Raw genomic sequence first — 24,052 nt, 5'->3', positions numbered from 1 at the left:
GCCAAAGACCACATCCCCCAGCTCCATCCAGTCATATTTTCCTGGCTGCTTGGTTTCTATACAGGCTGCATGTCATTAGTCTTTGCATGGGAGCAGCTCCTGTGGTGGGCAGGCCCCTAGGAAGCGTAGGGCCAGGCTACCTGATAAGGGCTGGAGGGAACCAGCCAAGGCTTGTGCTGCTTTTTTTTTCCAGAATGAAATACGTGACTGATGTCGGTGTCCTGCAGCGCCATGTGTCCCGCCATAACCACCGGAACGAAGACGAGGAGAATACACTCTCTGTGGACTGCACTCGGATCTCCTTTGAGTATGAGTATCCTTGTGGCCCAGCCTGAGGGAGGATAGGCAGCACTCCCGCCTCCAGGGTTCTGCTCAGTGGGCCTTGTTTGCTTTGTCACCCTCTGTGGGCTCTGGCCCACATGCCCAGGAGGGAAAGAAGGTGGAACAGGAAGCTTTCGGAAAAGGGGCTCTGGTGTGCCATCCAGCTCATCTGTGTGGCTTTGGCTTCTAAATGCCAGAGCTGAGTTTGGAAATATCACCCTTCTCCAGCGCATCCCTGTAAAGTGCTTATTGTGGGCCTGGCTCTGGACATGGTAGCAAGTCTGCACCAGGCCCCCCATACAATGTGGGCAGTGGTTCATGCAGTCGGGAAAGATGAAGGAAGCTGCCATGTAATCACACAGTGTGATATTTCTTTGAGAAGCACATGGGACATTGGTGGAATGCTCAGGAAAGACTATGGGGAGGCCACATCACACACATGCCACTCAGTGTGGCAGCTGCTGTATTGAGCACAGGAGGTGCTGGGTGACTGGCTGGGGTCAGGTGTCAGGAGGCCAGAGCAGGGAGCCTTGTGAGCCAAGGACAGCGGGAGGCTGTGGAGTGACCAGAGTTTGAGTCAGCGTTTTTAAAAGGACCCTTGGCTGCCCAGTAGAGGTAGGTTGGGGACGAGGAGATGGTCACAGTTCTCCAAGGCCACACAATAGTGGCTTGGGTCAGATTGCAGCAGTGGCTATGAGCAATCAGGTAGCATAATGTCAGGGATGGAGCTGCCCTGTCTCTGCACTGTGATAGCTGGGGAGGAGGAATAGTGAGTGTGGACACAACAGGAGTCAGGTGGCCATCAGAGCCTGGGGAAAGGGGCAGGGCTAGCTGAACTCCCAGGGAGGGGAGCTGCTGTGCACAGGAGCCCATTCCATCATGTGATGGTAGGGTAGGCTCACTTGTCCAGGGACCATGGGAGTTTGTGACTGAGGCAGGAGGGAGGGAGTCGGGGAGCTGAGGACGCCAGGGCTAGACGGGAAGCTGCTGGAGTGTGGGCAGGGAGCGTGATCGTCCGAGGGCCTGAGAGTCCCCAGGAGTTAGGAGGGGCAGTAGTGGGGACTGAGCATACTGAGAAAGCAGGCAGGACCAGGCTTTTGTCCTGTAGAGAGGAAGTCCACTGTCGTGGGGGGTGGTCCACACACAGCTGTGCTCACAGTGCCAGGAGCAGTGATGGATATGTTTAGGAAAAGGGCTGAGGATGAGGGGCTTCATGGATGGGGTCCCAGTGGAGGGCTCTCCAGAGGAACAGGTGGTAGTGAGGGCTGGGCTAGATGGAGCCGGAGGGGCAGGACAGAGTGACGCCCAGCCTCCCACGTCATGTGTGGCCGTGACTGCTCTGTGTGACCACAGCACATGGGCTCTGCAGACCCCTGTGCTCCAGATTCTCTGCCTGTCAGACAGGGATGGTGGTCTGTGCCAGTCACTTCACAAGCTCTTTGTATGGGTCAGCTTAAGCCTTCGGTCAAAGAACTCCAGGTCACCCTTGGAATACCTGGTCATACAGGCAGGCCCGGCGAGGAAGGGCCCCGCCATAAGAGTGGCCCATCTGCTGGAGTTACAAGGGTGGGACTCTGTGCTCAGGGTGACGAGAGGGTGCTTGCATGCTCCTTGACTGCAGACCAAGCCTCCGCCTGGCACTCTACCAGCACTGGTCCCTCCACGACAGCCTGTGCAACACCAGCTATACTGCATCCAGGTTCAAACTGTGGTCTGTGCACGGACAGAAGCGGCTCCAAGAGTTCCTCGCAGACATGGGGTGAGTAACTGCCTGGGCCTGCAGCGCCAGCCCTGGCCACCCCCAAGGGAAAAGCCCCTCTGCTTTGTTGTGACCAACTTAGTTATAAAATGCAGCCTATTCTGCCATAAGCTCCTCACCCTAGATCCCAGAATGTTGTACAAATGCTGATGCGGGGACATCCTCACTTACCCTTGGTTTAGGTTTCTTTCCACCTTTCGGTGTGTGGTGACCTCGCTCATGTGGCTTGGGCTTGCTCTTTCTAGTCTTCCCCTGAAGCAGGTGAAGCAGAAGTTCCAGGCAATGGACATCTCCTTGAAGGAGAATTTGCGAGAGATGATTGAAGAGTCTGCAAATAAATTTGGGTAAATGCACTTTTCTAGATTTAGCTTTTTTAAAGTGAAGGGTTCTACTTTAACTGTGCTCCTAAAATGATGCAAAAAAAAAAATGTACAATTGAATGTTATCCAAGTCTGGCTATTCCTGAAGTCTAGAGTTCTTTTTGGGTTAAAAATACGATGACTTCAAGCTTGTGAGATTTAGGATCCTTGGATCCAGGGGCTGCTGTGGGACCTGTGAGGTCGACCCCAGTCTGTTTCACTGTAGACAGCAAATGGGCCACAAAACCAGGTTAGGGTGAGTTCTGCTCAACTAAGTCCATGGGCACTCCTAGAGGCCCCTGGCTTCTCCTACCCTGGCTAGCTGGCATGCTAGGGTGTGGAAGAGGACCCCACACACTCCTAAGCCAGCTGAGCAGCTGTTGACAAGAAGGTGCCCAGGCACACTGGGCAGCAGGGCTGGTATGCCTGGATGTTCTGACCTGCCTCATCCTCTGAGCAGCATGGTCATGCCAGAAGCATTAGCTCAGGCCTGTGACAGACATTAGCACATCTGTTGGCCTGCCTGGCCGTGAGAGCATGGCCACAATTTGAGAGTGACAACTGTGTTTGCTCCTGTGACAGGATGAAAGACATGCGCGTGCAGACTTTCAGCATTCATTTTGGGTTCAAGCACAAGTTCCTGGCCAGCGACGTGGTCTTTGCCACTATGTCTCTGATGGAGAGCCCCGAGAAGGATGGTTCAGGGACAGACCACTTCATCCAGGCTCTGGACAGCCTCTCCAGGTAGCAGGAGGGCTGTGGGTTTGCCATTGCCTCATGGGGCCACCACTGGTCCTCACTGCCCAGGGAGGTCAGTTAAAGGGACCCCAGGGCTGTGGGAGTGACTCTGTCCTGCAGGAATTGCTTGTGTGAACTGGAATCACAGTGCCAGCGTGGCATGCACCCGACACATTCCCTGCCCGTCTTCAGTATTTGTCACTTTCTCTTGAATCCTTTTTGGTTCTTTTTTCTTTTTGAGTTTTAAAATTTTCTCATTATTTGTTATGTATATTCATTCTTGGGTTTAATCTTCTAGTTGTCGCTTCTCAATATTTGAATTGTCCAATTCTTTCTTATCTCACTTCCTGAGATGTCCTGTATTTTTCCATGTCTTTTAGCTTGTTTTGAAATAGAATGTAACAATTTGGATCTTTTTTTTTTAAGCATGTCTTTCTAGTGTCAGACTAAAGACCTCAGAGAAAAATATCTCCAAATACATTGAATTTATTTGGGAATTAGAAAAGAGGATTATAGTCCGCAGTGCACAACTATGGTAAGCCAAATATGCATCCAAAGAGAGGAGGCTAAGGGGAAGCTTTTATTGGCAAAAGGAGAAGTTCACATAAGCTAGCTTGGAAACAATTCATTGGTTTCAGAGACTCAAAGCCAGAGTTGGCATCAGTTCATTGGTGGAGATGCATTACTGGGCAAGTGTTATTTTAAGAGCATCTTATCTGAATTGCTGCAGTCCTAAAGAAGGGATTTCTTGTGGTGTTATTTAGAAAGCCCTTGAGTCTTTATTCTAGATGTGCAAGCAGGAGCTCTCCTCCTTGGTGCTTTCCCAGCTTTAATTTGTTTGGGGCTGACAAAAAGTGATTTCATCCTGGGATGTGCAACTTTCACTTAGCATACTTTTGTTGTCCAGAGAGGTGTTATTCTGTTCCTTATTCTCTTTTTTCTAATAGCGACTTTGAGGGTATTTGACCTTGCTACTTCTCTCATGCTCTTTATTTATAAATTTCATTTCCCTGACTTTTTAGGAGGAGGAGGCATGATTTGGACAGCTTTTCTGATTTCACAGAGCTGCCACTTCTGTTGCTTTTGTACAGTGGTAAAGATGCATATATATATATATATGGGGGGGGCCTCCTTTCTGGGATTTCTTGTTTCTGCTCCCAAGCACGCTTTTTCTTCCACAGCTTTGTTGAGATATAATTTGCATGCCATACAATTCACCCATTTAGAGTATATAATGTGATGGCTTTTATTTATTTATTTTTTACTTTCGCTGTGTTGCCCAGGCTGGAGTGCAGTGGCATGATTATAGCTCACAGCAGCCTTGATCTCTCAAGTAGCTGAGACGACAGGTACATGCCACCACACCTTACTAATTTTTTAATTTTTTGTAGAGATGTACACTATGTTGCCCAGGCTGTTCTCAAATTGCTAGGCTCAAGTGATTCTTCCTCCTTAGCCTCCCAAAGTGCTGGGATTAATAGGCATGAGCCACTGTGCCCAGCCAGCAATGACTTTTAGTAGGTTGCAGTTCGGTGTTGCAAGGTTGTGCAGCAATCACCACTATCTAATTTTAGAACATTTTCATTGCCCCAGAGAGATCCTCCCAGCCTCTGGCAACCACTAATCTCCTTTGTGTCTTTATGGATTGGCTGTTCTGAGCATTTCATACAAATGGGATCATACGAGATGTGGTTCTTTGTGACTGGTTTCTTCACTTAGCATCATGTTTGCAAGGCTCGTCTATATTGTAGGATGTATCAGGACTATATGTCTTTTTTTTTCTTTTCTCCAAGACGGAGTCTTACTCTATCGCCCAGGCTGGAGTGCAGTGGTGTGCTGTCGGCTCACTGCAACCTCTGCCTCTTGAGTTCAAGCAATTCTCTGCCTCAGCCTCCCAAATAGCTGGGATTACAGGTGCGTGCCACCACGCCTGGCTAATTTTTGTAGTGTTAAAACTAAGACGGTGTTTTACCGTGTTGGCCAGGCTGGTCTCGAACTTTGACCTCATGATCCACATGCCTCAGCCTCCCAAAGTGCTGGGATTACAGGCGTGAGCCACTGCTCCTGGCCAATGTCTTTTTATTGTAAATAATATTCCATTGGATGGATATATTGTATTTCATTTATCCATTCATCAGTTGATGATCGTGTGGTTTGTTTCCACCTATTGACTATTGTGACTAATGCTGCTATGAACCTACATGTACAGGTTTTTGTAGAGTCATGTCTTTGTTTCTTTTGGTTATATACCTAGAAGTGGAATGCTGGGTGACATGGTAACTCTAGGTTTAACCTTTTGAGGAACTGCCAGACTGTTTTCTACAGCAACTGCACCATTTTACATTCCCACCAGGTAGGAGGGTTCCAATTTCTTCACATCCTCACCAATGCTTGTTATTGTCCATCTTTGGGATTACAACCATCCTAGTGAGTATGAACTAGTATCTCATTGTGGTTTGATTTGCATTTTCCTGATGACTAATAGTGTTGAGCATCTTTTCATGTGCTTATTGGTCATTTGTGTATGTATCTTGTTAGGAGAATTGACTATTCAAGTCCTTGGTCTTTTTTTTTTTTTTTTTTTTTTTTTTGAGACAGGGTTTGACTTTGTTGCTCATGGCTGAAGTGCAGTGGTACGATCATGGCTCACTGCAGCCTCAAACTCCTTGGCTCAAGCCATTCTCCCACCTCAGCCTCCTGAGCAGCTGGGACTACAGGCATGAGCTACCACACCTACTAATTTTTAAACTTTTAGTAGAGATGAGGTCTTGCCACGTTACCCAGGCTGGTTTCAAACTCCTGGGCTCAAGCAGTCTTCCCACCTTGGCCTCCCAAAGTACTGCGATTACACATATGTGCCACCGTGCCCAGCCTTAAACTTTTATACATTCTACATACAAATCCCTTATCAGATAAGTAATTTGCAAGTATTTTCTCCCATTCTGTAGGCTGACTTTTCACTTTTACAGCATCCTGTGAAGTATAAAATTTGTGAATTTTGATGACATTTAAGTTATCTACTTTTTCCTTTGTGTCTTTGGCTTTTGGTGTCATATCTAAGAAACCATTGCCTAACCCAAGGTCATGAAGGTTTCATATTATTTTTTCTACTAAGACTTTTAAAGTTTTAGCCCTAACATTAGAAATGATTCATTGGAAGGTTTTTTTGCTTTTGTTTTTGTTTTTGAGACAGAGTCTTGCTCTGTCACTCAAGCTGGAGTGAAGTGGCTCGATTTCCACTTATGTCAACCTCCGCCTACCAAGTTCAAGCAATTCTCCTGCCTAAGTAGCTGGGACTACAGGCACACGCCACCATGCCTGGCTAATTTTTATGTTTTTTGTAGAGATAGGTTGGCCAGGCTGGACCCCTTACTCTTTACTGCAGTCTCCTTATACTTTACGAAGGCCCCTTGCTCTTTACCAGGATCCTTTGCTGTTTAACAGGACTCCTTGCTCATAACCAGGACTCCTGGTACTCTAGGGAGACCCCTTACACTTTCCCTTGGCCCACTGCACTCACCTGCTCTTGCATAGGGCAAAGCTCCTCTCAGTTTGGGCCACTGCTCTCCAGTTGCCTGGAGTTTTAATTCTTCTTAGGTCTCACGACATCTTAGCTTTCTCCTGCACTGATGTAGATAGTATACCTGTTTTGTGGCTGTTTATGGTCTCTTTTCACCTGCTTACATTTTGGGGTTTGAAGCATTCCCTTGTTCTCTTAATTTGTTGCAAATATGGGTCCTAAGTTTTTAGTTCTGTAATCTAGTTGCTCTACTTTATCTAGAAATTTGGGCAAGTCCAAAAACTATCCTACCACTGTTGCTGCCATCATCCCAGCTTTGTTGGGTAGGCTTTAGACATTGTCTACCAACTTCCTGCTATGACAAAGAAGCATTAATCCCACTCTTGTCCTCCTTTCCTCGTGTTGGTACAGTTATGCCACTATTTTTAACTTCTTCTTTCATCACCAGTGTCTCGTCTCCCTACTTTGTAAGAAAAGGATATTTAAAACGGTCTTAGTCCATTTTGTGTTGCTACAAAGGAATACCTGATGCTGGGTAATATAAGGAGAAAAGGTTTATTTGGCTTACAATTCTGATGGCTGGAACACTCAAGATTAGGCATCTGCATGTGGTAAGGGCCTCAGGCTGCTTCCACTCATGGCAGAAGGGGAGCCAGTGTATGCAGAGATCATGTGGTGATGGAGGAAGGAAGAGAGAGATGGCAGGTACTAGGCTCTTTTTAACAACCAGCTGTCACAGGAACTAATAGAGTAAGAATTCACATATACCCCTAATATCAGGGAGGGCATTCATCTATTCCTGAGGGCTCTGCCCCCATCTACCAAACACTTCTCATCAGGCCCCACATCTAAGACCTGGATCAGATTCCAACATGAGGTTTGGACCGACAAATATCCAAGCCATGGAAACATCCTGACTTTGCTCTTTAGCTCTTCCTGCACTCTCTGAAATCTGTGCTTTTACATTTTCAAGACTGATAACAATCTTGGGTAAGAGAAAATGATATAAATTGTCTTATCTTCAGCTATAGGTTGATTTTAAAAGATGAAAGTCAACACATAGTTTTACTTTATTGTGCTAATAAACTATTCCAGAGACAATCATGTATAGTAATAGATTACTTTCTGGCACAGCTCTTTGTTTTTCCTGGTGTTTTTAATTGCCTCCTTTATCATATGCATTTTTTTCTCCCCTAGATTCCTTCCAGCTGTTATTCTCTGAGCCCCTTTTTACTGGAGAGTCTGGAGTTCTGTCTTCCCACCACAGCCTGGACCTGCAACTGTCTAGGCCTGCTTTCCACTGTGCTCATGGATGTCCAAATCTTGGCTGTGCCACTTAGTTAGGTCCAGTGTTTCTTGGGATCCTCATCTTTGTTTCATGTACTCTCTCATTAAATTAGAGCACAGTTCTCAAGTAACATTCAAAGAAAGAGTGCATGTGAGATAAACTTTCTGAGTTCTTATATATCTGATGCAATATCTTTATTTTACTATTTCTTTACCAGTCCCCCCACAGACAACATCTGTGTTTTTTAATTCTAGCTTTCCAGGCTTCCTGGAATGATGCTCTGTCTTATATTTTTGCCTTACATTTTCTATGACTTTGTCTTGTTATCTAAGTTGAAGAAGCTTTTCTTGGCTTATCATCTGGACTTTCAGTAGATATTTTATCTTTTGCAATTGTTTTAATTTCCATCAACATTTCCTTATCTTTGACTGTTCCTTGTTCATAGCATCCTGTTCTTGGTTTAGGAATCTAATAGTTGTGCAAATCTCTCTGAGGATACTTATTAGAGTTCATTTTAGTTTTCTTTTGGTCTCCAAATTATCTGTTTACTCCAGGGTTATTTTTTCAGGCCATAGCATTTCTCAAATGGTCTGATGTCTTTCATATTCAAGAAGGGGTCTGTGAACCCTTCTTGGTTGAGCCATGGGTATCTGGGCACAGCTCGCTGGTCATGAAACATTGCTTTACCTTAATAGGCAGGAGCCAACTGTGACACTTTGGGACTCCCCATTGTAGGGCCCAGGGGCTTTGCTTGAGGACCCTACTTATCCTCAGAGGGTACATTTCACATACTCAGAGGGGAGCCCTCCCGTTTTGGGGAGAAGAGTAAAAATTTATCTATTAGGTTTGAGGGAATACCTCGTCCAACCTCTAGGCTTTGCCCAAGCCTCCCCTGTGTCAGAGCCCTCCTGGCCCCTTCCTGGGTCCTCCTGTGTGGGATCTTGCCTCTGTTGGCTTTCAGTCTCCTGTCTTCTGATACTTGCACCCCCCGACACACCTCTCTTTTGCATTGCTGTGGGTTTATACATTTTAAATAATTCTTTCCTTTCATGTGAAAGAGAACTCAGGAGGGAGAGAAGATAAATCCTTATCCCCAAACCTCTTCTTGAACTGGGAACCAAGCAATCTATTTGTGACTTTGGTATTTTACCAAGAGTTCCTGACAAGCACCACCGAAGCCATGTGTCTTCCCTGTTACAGGAGTAACCTGGACAAGCTGTACTACGGCCTGGAACTCGCCAAGAAGCAGCTGCGAGCCACGCAGCAAACCATTGCCAGCTGCCTTTGCACCAACCTCGTCATCTCCCAGGGGCCTTTCCTATACTGCTCACTCATGGAGGTCAGGCTTCCCACAGACAACAGGTGCCAGGCCACAGCACCGGTGGCCGCCTCTGACTGTCCATCTCCCCTCCGTAGGGCACTCCAGATGTCATGCTGTTCTCTAGGCCAGTGTCCCTGAGCCTGCTCAGCAAACACCTGCTCAAGTCCTTTGTGTGTTCGGTAAGGGGCCAGGTGGGCACTGTGGATACGGGAGGGCAGGTGCTTGGAGAACACCCTGGACTGGGAGTTAGACGCTGGCCTTGGGGTGCCTGTGGCTGCTCACCAGGGTCTAGGCACATCCATTACTTTTCTGAGCTGTCTTCCTCAGTTAACCCCTAGGAACCTTCTAATTCTCAAGTTCTGGCTGTCCAAGTCACTCAGACGAGTAGGGAGGGGCCCTTGCAGAGTGAACAGGGCTGGGGCTTGTGTCCTGTTGTCTCAGGTCAGGGAAAGCGGGATGGTTGCAGCACAGACTGGCTTCCCAGTAACAGCTTTTCCACTAGGCTGATTTCCTGTGCCTGGCTTTGTCTTCTCTGTAGCCTAACCCCCTCTTTGCTTTGGCCTGGAACACACTCCTAACTTGGCTGGCTTTAGGGCAACGGTCCTCACCCAGCCGACATGGGACTCTTCCCAGATGTGACATTTCAATAATTGATGTCCTCCTCTGCTTTGAGGATGAGAGTTTATGCTGGGGGCTATTTCAAACAAGATGTGCTAACAGGAAGTTGAACTTCTTTTGCTGCTGAACTAACCAATAAAATGATGACAGATGATATGTGTTCTGTCAGTCAGGTAATGTCAAAGATGAACTAGGGACAGAGCATGGGCCTTGAAGTCCTTTAGGCTGGGTTCAAAGATCACCCTCCTCATTTGCCAGTTGTGTGACATGAGGTAGATGATCTGGCCTTAGCTTCAGTTTCCTCATCTGTGAAATGGGTGAACACATGCCCACTTTAAAGGATCCATTTATTTATCGGACACATGTTGAACATCCACCAACTGCCCAGCCCTATTGTGGAGTGACTGCCCATCCTGGTGCACATCCTGGGACACCCCTCAGTCCTAGACACACCAGGAATGCTGGTCACCTGGGCTATAGGGTGTGGGTGCTACAGGCACAGCAGAGGAGGAGACCCTGAACCTCCATCCTGAGGAGCATGCTGGCGAAGGGGGGACAAGGAGTGGTGGCTGTGGTTAAGATGAGGGTATGTGCTGCCAGGGGATGGAGCAAGACAAGGTAGGGTGGGCTGGGGCCTCCTAGAGAAGGTGGCAGCTGTCACAGGACCTGAAGGAGGTAAGGGAAAGGACAGCAGGGCAGGCTCCCTGCAGCAAACAGCCAAGGAGCAGTGGGGCTGGGCTGGTGCACAAGGAGGCTCGGGGATACAGCATCATGGCCTGGGAGTGGTTGGATGGGGACCAAGGTGTCTTCTCTGGTGACAGTCCCTGGAGGCTTTGGGGTGTGCAGTGACTGGGTGCTGTCGGGCTCTGGACTCTGAGTGGTGAGCTGGAGCCCTCCACACCCTGACAGAGGGTGCTCTCCGACTCCACAGACAAAGAACCGGCGCTGCAAGCTGCTGCCCCTGGTGATGGCTGCCCCCCTGAGCATGGAGCATGGCACAGTGACCGTAGTGGGCATCCCCCCAGAGACTGACAGCTCGGACAGGAAGAAGTGAGCAGCTTCCACTCATGCTGGGACTGGAGGGTTGGCGGTGTTGGGGGTGTCAGCTCACTCGCCCTGCTGAGTAGAGTGGTATTTGCCTCTGGTGTCTGTCCTGGGGCCAGGGTTGGGAAGGATTCATTGCAGGTGGCCTGGTCCCCGACATATCTTGTGTGTCCGCAGCTTTTTTGGGCGGGCGTTTGAGAAGGCAGCAGAAAGCACCAGCTCCCGGATGCTACACAACCATTTTGACCTCTCAGGTGAGAGCATCCTGCCACTCTGCCATGCTTCCCCACCTGAACCTTCAAGGCCACTGCAGACCCTGGAACCAGGCAGATTGGCATGGCTGGAGGAGCCTGGCCAGCAGCCATCTTGACCTTCCAGATCCAGCCCTGGGTCAGGCTGCTCCTGGTGGCTCAGGGAGCTCTGGTTAGCCTCAGGCCCATTGGAGAGGGAAATAGTGTTTCCCGGGGAGTGACAGGCCTGGCTCTGGCCTTACAGCCAGCACTAAGGATCACTTTCCTGGCAAGCCTAGGGGACTGGCCACCCGGACTCCCAGGCCCCAGGCCTCACCTGTCAGGGTTGGGTTGTTTCTGTTTCATTGGGTAAGGGAACAGCAGGTCCTGTGATGACCCAGGACATTGCCCTGTGCTGCGCTAGCCACCTCTACACAGACCAAAGGTGTGTGTCGTTAATAGGTGCTACCTGTAAGTCGTCTGGGACACTGGCCCCACATATGTGTCAGATGAGCCCAGAGTGGATGGGCCTGCCCACCCGTTGCTTCCCCAGACACCAGCACAGAATGTGGTTCACATTTGGCTATGTTTGCCTTCTTATTCTTGTTGATAGGTTTTAAAGTAAAACAGACTAACTGATACTTCACCCTGGGTTAGTTTGTTAAAGTTGCCATAACAAAGTACCACAGACAGGGTGGCTTCAACCACGCGTCTCCTCCCAGTCCTAGAGCCGAGAAGGCCCAAGTCAAGGTGGGGCAGAGCTGGCTTCTCCTGAGGCCTCTCCTTGGTTCACACAGATGGTGACCTTCTTGCTGTGTCCTCACGTGGTCTTCCCTCTGCACACCTCCCTGGTGTCTGTGTCCAAACCACTTCATCTTCTAAGGACACCAGACAGATTGGATTAGAGCCCACTCTAACAAACCCATATGAACTTAATTACCACAGCCACATTCTAAGGTCCTGTGGGTTAGGGCTTCAACATAGGAATTTGGGGAGGACCATTCAGCTCCTAACAACCTCAGTACTTCCTGTACCTCTGAGAAGGACATTTTCTTGCCTCACCACCACGGACTCCTTAACGATGATAGACATTGTCATGGGAGACCCAGCCTTTGTTCAAGTGGCCTCAGCCATCTCAGAGCTGCCTTCCTTCAGCCAGACCCAGCCATGACTGTGGCACTGTGTGGCATTGGTTTACCCTGCACAGCAGACCCTGCTAACTGTTCTGTGCCTGTGATGGGGAGATCTGGAGGACGCCCACGGGCCTGCAGAGTATCTGGCCTTCAGTATACAGGGAGGATTTGGGCTGGGAGCTGCCTGGGTTTTCCTGAGAGTGGAGAGCCAGGGGTGGGGGTGCAGAGTGGGCTGTGGCCAGTGCCCACCTGCATGGGCTGGGCCTGGGGTTCTCGGGGCTATGGCTGGTGGCATAGATGGCTCCCAGGGCCAGGCCATCCCCATCCTGGGGCCTGGTTTTGCTTTGCGGTGAGGGTCTGTGTGCTCGGCTGAGCCTGAGGGCCTTGCGAGATATGGGCAGTTTGCACTGTGGTGGCCTCCCCCACCCAAGGCCTTCCACAACTCACTCAGGATGAGGGTCCATGCCAGGCAGGGTGGACAGGCCCATCTCTGTCCAGGTCTATAGGGTCCCTCCCTGTGTCCCCTCTGTTGGCTTCCCAGGGCAGGGTTCTCCCTGCAGGCCCCAGCCCTGATCTCTCTAGCAGTGCAAACAGCAGTTCTGAAGATGAAGTACAGTGAGACAGAGACATACAACCACTGAGTGCAGATTACCCCAGGCCTGGAGGAACCACGCACTTTGGAATGTGGTGGAGGCCTGCTCCAGAGTGGAGGGCAGGCTGGGGGAGTTCTATGCCCTGCCTTGTGTTCCCGCTCCTCCCTTCTCACAACTGTTTTTCTTTCATTACTTCAGTAATTGAGCTGAAAGCTGAGGATCGGAGCAAGTTTCTGGATGCACTTGTTTCCCTCCTGTCCTAGGGTGAGTTGGGGGTTCTGCAGAGATGGAAGAAGTGGCCCCGCTCCTCAGAGCCCGACCGTGATGCCCTGCTCTGTCCTCCCTCAACAGAGGCTTTTACTTGGATTTCAGACCAGAGCAGGGTTCTTGAGGAGATTGGGGCCAACACATTTTTCCCAAGTACATCTGTCCCTTAGGCTGTCAGCAGGGCCACAGTGGGGCATTTTGAGGCAGCTAATTTCATTAAGTCCCTGCGAACCCTTCAGAAAGAGCTGGTATTCACCTGCTGACCGCACTCTGGGGCTGGGCATTGCGTGTGACACATGTCACACGAAGACTCCCTGGTGCTGCCCTCAGAGGCCCCCTGGAGCCTCCTGTCAGCCTTTGGGTCAGGCCCTGGGCAAGATCCCGCAAAGCAGGCATCTGAGCTTTTGTGTGCTTGGCTTATGAGAAAGCAAAGTGTTGGCAGCCGCTCAGCTGGGAATTCCAGAGTGCTGGTTCTGCTGGGACCTTCACCAGCACACAGCTGTCCTGAGGGCCCTGTTGGGAGTCACTGGCAGGCCACTGACCCGGGACACCTCTCACTGCCCCATGTGCTACCTCTTTCTTAAGGGTTCCTGGGAAATAGGTCTGCCCTGTGTCTTTGTGACCATCTCTCAACCCAGGGTCCCCACAGGGAATGCCACATCCAGCCCTGCATCTTCCCGAGCCCTAGCCTGGAGGCTACAGCTGTGGCAGATGGGCCCTGCCACACAGCTCTGTTGCAGGAGGTCCCTCGGGCCAGGCCTGGGGTCCTCCCCACTCTCCATCCGTCCATTCATCCAGGGGCAAGCACCTGTTCTCCTGTTGGGGCTGGAGTGAGGGGGTTCTGCTGGGAATAGCATAGGGGTCTCAGGGACCCCACAGTTCCTCTCAGAGTGGCCTGAGCTACACAGGGCCCATGTTGGGGGAGGGGCTCTGGGTCAGACCCTCAGGGTTTTGGGCAAGTTCTGTAGGCTCATCAGCAGTGACCTTGGGCCAGCCACCTGATCAGGCTTGGCCTGTCTCCAGCAGCGGAGTGGGCACTGGCAGCAGACCTCTCACCTGCAGTCTGCTTGGTGATGACATTAAGCTGTTGTGTGTCCTGCCACTGAGGCAGGGGTACAGGTTGCCTGGGCCAGGAGGGCTGAGCAGCAGTGCTGAGGGATGGAGGGAGAGACCCCATGGGAGGGAGCCAGGGGTCCCGCTGAGCAGCTGGGTGGGGTCCATGAGGTGAGAAGGTGCCCAGGCCAGCAGGCAGGAGCTCTGATGTAGGACAGCTCAGCTCAGGCAAGGGGTGCTGTGAGGATAGCAGGGGCCTCTCAGTCTGGGGTGGCCTTGCCCTCACGAGTAGTCCCGGCTACTCAGAAGCACTACCCAGAGGGAAGACCTGGGCAGTTTGTTTAATTTGGTGACACATCAACATTGTTTGAAACTTGTTTTTTCTTGTTTTCTTTTCTAGAATTTGATTTCATCAGGAATAACCTTCTTCTTATTTATATACCCGGTTTCATTTAGATTGTAAGTTATGGACATGATTTAAGATGCAGAGGCCATTTTTTATTAAATAAAATGCTTATTTTAGGCTCTATTCCCATCGTGATTCTGATCTCGAGGCCAGTGCTTGGGTGTGCCTTGAGCCTTCTGTGGTTCCAGGGAGCCCTGGTCCTGGGCCCCAGGTGCCATCAGCGCCTGGCAGGAAATTAGCATGGGGATTGGCCCCACGGACAAGATCTCCTCACTCTGTCGTCCAGGCCCTCCAGGTGTCAGTGGGCAGAGATCAGGACCCCTCAGCACCCCGCCTCCTGAGAGCACCTGAACTGGCCACTGCCCAGTGGTGCCAGCCAGTACCTGGCTTTGTTCACCTACCACTTTCTCCTGTCCACCTGGCCTCAGCCACATAGCAAGTCTACTCTCTCAGCCATTCCTCCACCCGTGGTTCCCCCCACCTCCACCTTGTGTCACTGTCCAGCACTCATTCAGGTGCCCCACCCTGCAGGCACACAGTGGACACACGACACCACAGAGGAGGGGGATAGCAAGGGGAAGGCCTCAAGCTGGGAAGGCCCCAAGCTGGGAAGGCCCAGCTGGCTAGGGGTGCATAGAGGGAGACACTGTGCCCCCTAAGGCCTCTGGTCACAGGAAGTCCCACCTGGACAGGACCTTAGTGACCTCCATGGCCTTCAGAGCAGTGAGGGCTTCCCAGTCAGGGGAGTTGTGGAGTTAGCTCGTCCCACCCCCTGCAGACATTCCCCAGAACATCACTGAGTGTTGGGGGTGGGAAGGGAATGAGGTTTCTGCCCTTCCTGGTGGGGAGAACTGTTCATTGACTGGGGCCATCTCACTCTGTCATCTGGGGACGCAGGTGCTGAAGCAGCAGGCAGGCTGGGGAGGTGTCCACCTGTGTGAGGCATGAGGCTACTGGGCCAGCAGCTGCACTAGGTAAGGTCTTTGAGGGCAGGAGTGATTTGGTTAGGTTTTAAGTCAGTGGTGAAAAGCTCAGAGTGGCCTGGAAAATTGCACACAGGTGGGTGGCTCTGGTCTTGGTGCAGCCCTTGGCAAAAGGCAGTGAGCACAAAAGGGTCAGAGTTGGACTGGAGGCCGGGCTCCTCCCCTCGCCTCTGATGGTTTTCACCACTCCCAGGGCCTTTGAGCTGCCCACTCTGGCCATTTGGGAAAGTTCAGAGGCTGTGCAGTCGCCTTTCTTTGCTCTTACTTTCTTAGAAAAGGGCTTGCATAGGATGCAGCTGTCCTGGGCAGCCTTGGGCCTCAGCTTCTGACCAAACGCATCAGACCCAGTACTACCCAGCTCCACTGACCAGGTGCAATAATGTAGACTTTCCGTTTCTGTCCATGGCCACAGCTCTGGTATCACACACTGCCAAGCTTGGGGACTGTTCTTGGTCCCTGCTATACAGGCCCAGGAGGGGCACACATCAGGCCTGCTGAGGACCTCTGCACCGTGGTGCTCCTCCCCCTGTAGCTCATCCCACCCGCTGGTTCCACAGCAGCTCCCAGGTAACTGCTACACATTCCAGCGACTGTCCTAAGCACCTCTGAGCCCACATTCTTGGGGTTCTCCCACTGCCCCATGGCAGTCTGGCCAGACCTGGGAGACTGCCTGCCACTAGATGTGGCCTAGTCATTTCTGGGCAGGCCCCCCAAGACCAGGTTGGGGAAGATGCCAAGTCTTCCTGTCGGCTGGGCTTAGAGCTCCTTCCTGTAGCACGCCCCCTTCATCAGCTGTTCTCTTCTGCTTCTAGCTTTATGTCAAAAGTTAAAAATGTATTAATTCAAAGTGCCTAGAACAAGGCTAAAAACACTCTCAATGGCTATGCTAGATGGCTCTGGACACCCCACCCACACCCCAAGGTGCCTGGCAGGGGCTAGCACTGACTCCCAGGCCATGCAGCCTCTAGAGGAAGAAGGTTACCCAGGGTGCCCCCAGCAGGGGCTAGCACAGGTGCTAGTGGTCAGCACCAGTCTGAGCAGGCTGCCAGGCCACTAGAGTGGGCACAGGCTCTGTATGGAGCTATGCTGGGACTGGCAGAGGAGTCAGGACGAGGGGCTGAAGCCAAGCAGTGCACTCCAGGCAACCAGCTGCCAGCACTTCCTCCAATGGCAACGCCACTGTTGTCCGGTACATCCTGCATTCATCCCTGTTCCTGCCCCACGCATCATTGGAAAGGGCCTGGTCGGGGGTTCTACAGACCTCTGTGGCCACTTGATGGGACCTGGGACTAGGCAAGCCCTGAGAGCACAGTGGAAAACCTCACCCTAGGCTGAATGGGGCTCGGCCCTTTCTGGGAGAAGCCAGGAGCGTAGCTGCTCATCCCTAGCACTTCTCCCATCACAGGACCCCCCACTCACCATCCTGTGTTGAGGGCGCTTCACCCTGCATCTTCTGCTGGGGTCTGCCACCGCTCCCACCCGTCCCATCCTAGGCCCCCTGACGCAGCAGCGGCTGTTCTGACTGCAGATCCCACCTTTCTGGGCTGTAGTAAGTGGTGGCTGTGTCTCCTACTTGGTGGGAAGGTGGCAGGGAGGATGGGAATAAGGGCCCCAGCCGCCATCCCTGGGAGGAGGTCTCCACGGGAGTCCCTGGGAGGGCAAGGCCAGTGGGTGATGAATGGGGTTGCTGGACACAGAAGATGGCTGGACAGAGAACAAGACACAGGTAGGAGAGAGTTCAAATCATTTACTAAGCAGATTCTTAGCCTTCCCGCTCCCACCCGCTCTCAAGCTCCGGTGCCCACAAGCCTTGCCTGGGGAGATGCTGGAGTGAGACCGGGAGGTCCTGGCCAAGTCACTGGTCCCTGGCCTCAGGCCCCGCCAATGGGGTAAAGACCAGCTGTACAAATGTCTCTGGTGGAGGCCCTGGGCTCTCCATCCGCCCCTCCAAAGTCAGCAGGAGCCTCTAGGAAGTAAGGCAGCAGCCAAGACCCCCAGCGTCTTCGGGGGAAAGTGGCATCCTCAGTCTGACACCGGCTCTGCCTATGGAAACAGCGCCGCAAACAGAAAAGGAAACTAAGTCCATCTGTTCAAGGTAGGGCCCGGCTGGTGGCGGGAGAGGGCCGGCTGTGGGCGCAGGCAGGCCAGGAGCCGCGTCTGGGTGCAGAGCCGGACGTTCCGCGGAGCCTGCGCGAGGTGCGACCCAGCAGAAGCCGTGGTCCCTGCGGAGCTCCCCAGGCTCATCCAGTGCATCGCAGGCGTGGCTGGCAGGAGGGCCCCGCCATGCCTAGTGCCCTCAGACGTAATTCTTCTTGTCGTAATCGCCGGTAGCCGTGGGCCTCCGCGGCGCCGAATACTTCACAGGGAAGCTGAAGTCAGGACGGCCGGTGCAGACCCAGGCGCCACAACACAAGAGGCCCCCGCCTACCATGAGCAGCGCAGTGGCTGCCCAGCCGATGTACAACGCTGCACCCAGCTCGTACTTCTGCGACACGGGCACAGTCGGGTCGTAGAATTCGCGGACGACAATGTTGGCGAACCAGCAGAGCGGCACGAGCGCCAGCAGCCCACAGAGCAGGTAGAGCACGCCGCCCGTGAGCGCCACACGCGCCTTGGCCGGGCCTGGGGCCACGCAGGTGGTGCATTGCGCGCCCGCCAGGGTCACGAAGAGCGCAATGAATGCCAGCAGCACGGCGCCCACGGTGAGTGCCCGCGCCGCCTGCACCTCAGTGCTCAGAGCTAGCACCGAGTCGTACACCTTGCACTGCATGTGCCCCGTGCTCTGCACCACGCACGACATCCACAGCCCCTTCCAGGTGGTCTGCGCCGTCACGATGTTGTGGTCCAGGAAGGCGGTCACCTGCCACATGGGCAGCCCGCACGCCAGGATCAGACCCCCCCAGCCCACCAGGCACAGCACCAGGCCCAGGATCTCCAAAGCTGCCGACCCCATGGCTAGAGGCGAGACGCGCGCCCGACGGCCCCCAGAATCCCCAAGGCCGTGTGGCACGGCGCCCTCGGCGGGCCCTGGTGCCTTTACGCCCGCGCTCCCGGCTCCTAGACCCAGCCCGTTTGCCCCGCAGGTCAGTCGCACCTTCTCGGTCTGCCGGCTCCGGCCGGGAGGTACCCTCTTTGAAGGTTCGGGGGCGGATTCTGTCCCCCGGGCCCGGCCCCCCGGCCCGGAGCAACCAATCCGTGTGCAGGCCGTCGTCCTGCAGCCAATCACAGAGCCCCTGGCAGCTGAAGTTAGGGAAACAACGGCGTTTGGGGGTAGCTGAGGGCGCGGGACAGCTCCCCGCCCGGCCGCCGCCCCCAGCTACCCCCACCCCCACTCCCCGTGTTGTCCTAGTCGCGGCCGAGCGCATTCTGTGGCGCGCTTCTCGGGCCGCCTCCCTGCGTGTCCCGGCCCCGTCGCTTCAAAAGGCACTTGATCCCCAGACCGCACCACCCCGTTCACCCCCACATCCCCGACTGAGCCCTATGGTCTCTTCCACCGGGGCCCAATCCGCTCCCTGACCAAGGTTTGCAGGAGTCCCCCGACCCCATCACTGCTGAGGAGGCCTGCGTAGGGGGCTCTCCAGAAAGCCCGCGCCGGAGTCCAAGCCCCACCCAGGCCTTTTCCAGCACTCTCTCTCCAGCCCCGCTCTGAGTCCCGGCACTGTCTCTCCCACCCCATGGCAAACAGACGCCAGGCAGTCATGTGGAGGTCAGGCCCAGAGCCCCAGCCTCACCCCCCACACCACTCACTGCCTCTCTGGAGCCTGAGTCTCTGGCACAAAGTGGTGGCAATAGGGGCTTTCCAATGCCTGGCGACCCCCACTCTCCCAAGCCGCAGGGGCTTCCCAGACCTCTCAATCTTCACTGGGGCTGCTCCTCTTCCTGCAGTATTGCCCGCACCCCATCCTTGGGGGCCCAGCTCAGGTGACACCACTTCGGGAAGTCCCAGTGACCCAGCACACTAGATGTGCACCCAGGGGCAGTGGTGGCCCCAGGCCTAGCAGCCTGCTCTGGCCTTCAGACAGGAGAGACAAAGGGACACAGAGGGGCTGTGCCCTGCCCTCCCACCAGTGGCGATGGTGTCCCTGGCACCCCAGCCCCCAGGCCAGCCTCCGGAAGCCAACTTGGAGTTTCCTGGCCAGGAGGAAGAGCCCCCATCCTTGCTGGAGGAGGGAGGCGCGGGATTTCCGGGCATTCTTCTGCACAATGGCCCAGCCATTTCTCGAAAAGTCCACTGGGGTGGACACTCCGGGCCCCCTGAGGCTCAGGTGGGGGCACCAAAACCCACAGCCCCATGGGGGTACCAGCTCCTTTCTGGCAGTTCCCTCCCCAATCTCTGTCGGCTCCTTTGTTTCCAGTAAAGTTTGGACTCCAGGCCCTGGACTGAGGCCACTGGGTGCCCAGTTCTTTTATCTGGTCCGTGCTCAGTTCCAGTGAACAGGACCCCCATAGAAAAAGTATGGCACTGAGGCTGGTCACAGATGTGGGGGCTTTGATGACTCTTTCCCTCCTAGGGCCGGGCTCCCTTCTCCCTCTTCAGGTGGTTTTGAGACAGTAAATGAGATAAGGCCAGCGCCAGGGCCTGGCTTGCCCAGCGTGGGGAGGCTCTGAAGGCAAGTGTGCCCGGCTCTAGGGCTGGAGGGAAATCCTACCCCCTTTGCTCAGCCCCACGTGGCCTCTCCCTACCAGATATGGCTCCAAGGACCACTGCCTTCTCCCAGCTATCACTTCAATCACTGCTGTCCTCCTGCGGCAGACCCATGGCCCACGCCCCTTCCTCTGCAATCTCCTCCTCTGTCTACTCCAGGGCCCAGCTAACCCACCCACCCACCCTCTCACTCTTAGTACCCACTCCCAGCCCTTCCATGCCACCATCTTCCTGGGATGACTGCTTTGGCCTCCATCAGTGACCTGCCCTTGCCCAGCTAGGCCACCCTGGCAGGCCCCTCTCCTGGGCCTCACCCTACCTAAGACCCTCAATGGCTCACATTGCCTATGGACCATGAGCCAACTCCCAGAACAGCCCGGATTGATGTGTACCTGCATGCACAAGGATTGGCCAGTCCAGCCACCAGGCTTGGCGTGGCCCTGAGCACACACTCTACTCCAGCAGACTCACCTGCCTGTGAGCCTCTTCTGCCTGCAGTGTGGTTCTGTCAGGTTGGGTCCTGCTTACCTTCTAAGTTGTGTTGCTGAGGTCACTTCCAGGAACACCTTGCTGCACCATCCCCCAGCATTGCTTTTAGAGGCTTGAGCTGGACCTGTCCATTTGCTTGTTGACTTTCCCGACCAGTATCCAGGAATAACCTCCACAGGGCGGCTGTCTTCTTGCATCCATCCCACACATGAGGCTGCCTGTCACCCTCTAGCCAGCTTGAGGCTGCAGCCAGCCCAAGGCTCTCCCTCCTCACCTGACTACTTTTCTTTTCTCCTAGCTGGCACCCTAGGGTGGCCCCAGCAAGCTCATGTTTCTTTGGCAGCAGCCTCGCAGCATCTGAGAGACATGGTAGAGGAGTCTCGGGCTTGACCTTTCACAGTCTGATTTCTACCCCGACCTCACTGTGTTGGTGGAGGCCCCAGGCTGCAGTGGAACCAGTCCCAATGCAGAGAGGCCCTGAGAGGGCCTCAGGGGCTGACACTACCCTGGACAAACCCACCTCAGATGGAGCCTGGCCTCTGAGTAACCTAGACCAGACTCAGGAGAGGCATGAGGGTGCACCCACCCTTCCTGCCACTCATGGAGGGTCTGCCTACCTGCTGTGTGGCAGGCACTGTCTCTAGGCAGAGTATACAGCACAGGAAACTCCTGTCCAGAGGAGCTGAGAGGAACCCATCAATGAAGAACTGGGCAGGAAAGAGTGGCGAAGGCCTCTCTTAAGAGGTGACATTTCACACGGATCCAGGGAAGAAGTTCCAGGCAGAGCAGAAGCAATAGCCAAGTGCAAGATTCCAGAGGTGGGAAGGGGCTCAGCATCCAAGGGGCAGAAGGGCCTTGTGTCCAGAGTGCCACAGTGGTCCAGGGCCTGCAGGTAGAGGTCGGAGGTGTCCTGGTTGGACAGGGACACAAATCCCTGATCTCTGGCGAAGGGCCCTTCGGGCAGAGTGCTGGCCAAGGCCACCTGCTCACCCCCAGCCATTGTTCTGCTTTCCCAGGGGAAGTATGGCAGGATCTCATTAATTGTGTGTGAGAAAAGCCTGAGTCTGCAGAAAAGCCAAGTTTATCTTGAGCAGCTGCTGGCTGACCCTGCCCGAGGGTAATCCGGTGACCTTCCAAGGATAAGCTAAGTTTAGGCTCCAGATTCCTGGGACTGGGGTTTGGGAAACTCCTAGTTAACAGATTTGATTTCAGGGGAAGTGAAGAACAACGTTTCTTCTATCTTTCGGTTTTAAACAGTTAAGGATGTTTCCTTCCATTTCCACAGATCTTAGCATGGAGTGTGGCCTAGTGCCCTTTCTTGACAGATGCCAGTACTCCTACAGGCCGAGAACAGCAGCTGGGGTCCTCCTGCATCCCTGAGCACTGCACCAGCTGCCCGGGGCACCCTGCGTGGGGTCCCTGAGTGGCTGTGATGATGTGAGCAGCAGCATCCAGAGTAGGCAGCGCCAGACTCGGTGGCTTTGCTGGCATTGTTGTTACTCTTTGTGGTTAAGCACAGGCATGGAGTCAGATTTGCCCCCCACGACAAGAAACTTTCTGGACTAGTGAGGCGGCCTCTCTGCCTTAGTTCCTCATTGGTTATGAAGCCCTCCAATGTGGAGGCTGATGCCAGTCCCGATTCTTTTTTGCCATTCCCGAGTGCCACCCACACAGGCTCTCTGGGCCTTCACAGCTCATCCAACCTCAGCCCTACCCCTCAGTAGGCAGGCATCGATGGCTGTCAGTCAAAATTGGAGGTCACTGTAGCTTTAACTTCCCCAGCAGGTGAGGGAGCAGAGAGCTCCGGTGGGATCCACAAAGGTTCAAGGGGTCTATAGAATGGCAAGCCAGGCCAGGCACAGTGGCTCACGCCTGTAATCCCAAGCACTTTGGGAGGCCGAGGTAGGTGGATCACTTGAGGTTGGAATTCGAGAACAGCCTGGCCAACATGGCGAAATCCCGGCTCTACTAAAAATACAAAAAAATTAGCAGGGCATGGTGGTGCGTGCCTGTAATCCCAGCTACTCAGGAGACTGAGGGACAAGAATCACTTGAACCCAGGAGGCGGAGGCTGCAGTGAGCTGAGATTGCATTACTGCACTCCAGCCTGGGAGGCAGAGTGAAACTGTTTCTCAAAAAAAAAAAAAAAAAAGAATGGTGAGCCATGAGGTCCTATAGATCCCTTGACCCTTCGTGGATCATACCAGATGGTGATTTCTGAGCTCTGCTTGGTCAAGAGCCACCCAGCAGCCAGGGGGAAGCCAGTCAAAGCCCTGGTAAAATGGCAGCAGTGCCCCCCGGGGAAGAAGCAGCTCTCCACCCCCATCATCCCTCCTGCCTACACTGCCTCAGTGACTTTTCTGACCACCCTCCTTCCCCCATTTCTTCTCTGCATGCTGCATTTGCAATAAATTTTTTTTAAACAATGTCTCACTCTGTCACCCTGTTTGGAGTGCAGTGGCATGATCTCTGCTTACTGTAACTTCTGCCTCACTGGCTCAGGTGATCCTCCCACCTTATCCTACCAAGTAGCTAGGACCACAGGCACATGCCACCACACCCGACTAAGTTTCGTATTTTTTGTAGAGACTGGGTTTTGCCATGTTGCCCAGGTTGGTCTCGAACTCCTGGGCTTAAGCAGTCCTATCATGTCAACTTCCCAAAGTGCTGGGATTACAGGCATGAGCCACTGTGCCCAGCTGCAAATGGTAGCTTAATTCTTTGGAATAGTAATGGGAGTTTCTTTCTAATTTATATTGGTCACTTTTATTTCCACTTTGGTGTGTTATCTATGCACCCACATAAATACTGAGTGTTTTTCTCACTTTCTATGTTAGAAACATTAACTTGCTGTCATGTATGTGGCCGATACCATTGGCTGTTTGCTCCTTATTCTGTTTGCTGGTTTGTTTCTGTTTTGAGATGGGGTGTCATTATGTTTCCCAGGCTGGTCTCAAAGTCCTGGGCTTCCAGCAGTCCTCCCACTTCAGCCCCTGAGTAGCTGGGACTAAAATCATGTGCCACCACATGAAGCAAATTATTAGGATGTTATAGAAATTTAAATTTTAAATATTTGAATCTATTAAGGCTTTCCCTGTGTGGTTTCTATCTTTATTTTTGTAACCACTAAAATCGTCTCCCATATCCAGAAGATCCAAATTAACTTACATTTTTGCGTTTTTCTCTTCTGCTTATTTCATGGCAATGAAGGCTTCCAATTCTGACTAAGATGGATAAGATTAACAAAGGATTAGAGTTTGCAGAAGACAAGAAACATACAAAGGA

The 24,052-nt window shown here is 53.0% G+C and overlaps 2 protein-coding genes across 6 annotated transcripts in view; one reads left to right on the top strand and one right to left on the bottom strand.

Moving 5' to 3' along the window:
* The window catches only part of CDC45 (cell division cycle 45), a 43,393-nt gene extending 27,236 nt beyond the window's left edge, over positions 1-16,157 (top strand). For 3 of the 4 annotated variants that reach the window (XM_021673939.1, XM_012454175.3, XM_012454176.1), the window contains 10 exons: positions 194-313; positions 1,949-2,080; positions 2,326-2,424; positions 3,022-3,183; positions 9,186-9,324; positions 9,402-9,485; positions 10,856-10,974; positions 11,146-11,222; positions 13,123-13,188; positions 14,645-14,773. In XM_021673939.1, coding sequence (XP_021529614.1) covers positions 194-313; positions 1,949-2,080; positions 2,326-2,424; positions 3,022-3,183; positions 9,186-9,324; positions 9,402-9,485; positions 10,856-10,974; positions 11,146-11,222; positions 13,123-13,187 — 997 coding nt within the window. In that variant the 3' untranslated portion in view covers position 13,188; positions 14,645-14,773. Of the gene's footprint in view, positions 1-193; positions 314-1,948; positions 2,081-2,325; positions 2,425-3,021; positions 3,184-9,185; positions 9,325-9,401; positions 9,486-10,855; positions 10,975-11,145; positions 11,223-13,122; positions 13,189-14,644; positions 14,774-15,547; positions 15,625-16,045 lie in introns of those variants that run through there. The other variant, XR_001107777.3, reaches the window with a different exon arrangement.
* A 1,208-nt stretch (positions 16,158-17,365) lies between these two features.
* Positions 17,366-22,149, bottom strand: CLDN5 (claudin 5). 2 transcript variants are annotated; one of them, XM_012454177.3, is made up of 2 exons: positions 20,807-22,149; positions 17,366-18,873 (listed from the first exon to the last, which is right to left on the bottom strand). In XM_012454177.3, the coding sequence occupies exon 2, from the start codon at positions 18,584-18,586 to the stop codon at positions 17,930-17,932; it is 657 nt and encodes a 218-aa protein (XP_012309600.1). In that variant the 5' UTR covers positions 18,587-18,873; positions 20,807-22,149; the 3' UTR covers positions 17,366-17,929. The 2 variants fall into 2 exon arrangements, with proteins under 2 accessions (XP_012309600.1, XP_064218901.1); XM_064362831.1 differs by lacking the exon at positions 20,807-22,149 and adding an exon at positions 19,381-19,712.
* Between the last annotated feature and the right edge of the window lie 1,903 nt (positions 22,150-24,052).

This window comes from Aotus nancymaae, unplaced genomic scaffold, assembly GCF_030222135.1.
Source record: "Aotus nancymaae isolate 86718 unplaced genomic scaffold, 86718_ANA_hifiasm-v0.15.2.pri h1tg000049l, whole genome shotgun sequence".
NCBI lineage: Eukaryota > Metazoa > Chordata > Mammalia > Primates > Aotidae > Aotus > Aotus nancymaae.
The sequence above is the reverse complement of the archived record's forward strand: the minus strand, read 5'-3'. Positions and strand labels throughout refer to the sequence as shown.

Coding starts and splice junctions, on each gene's coding strand:
- CLDN5 (XM_012454177.3), bottom strand. CDS start 18,586: ATGGGGTCGGCAGCTTTGGAGATCCTGGGCCTGGTGCTGTGCCTGGTG.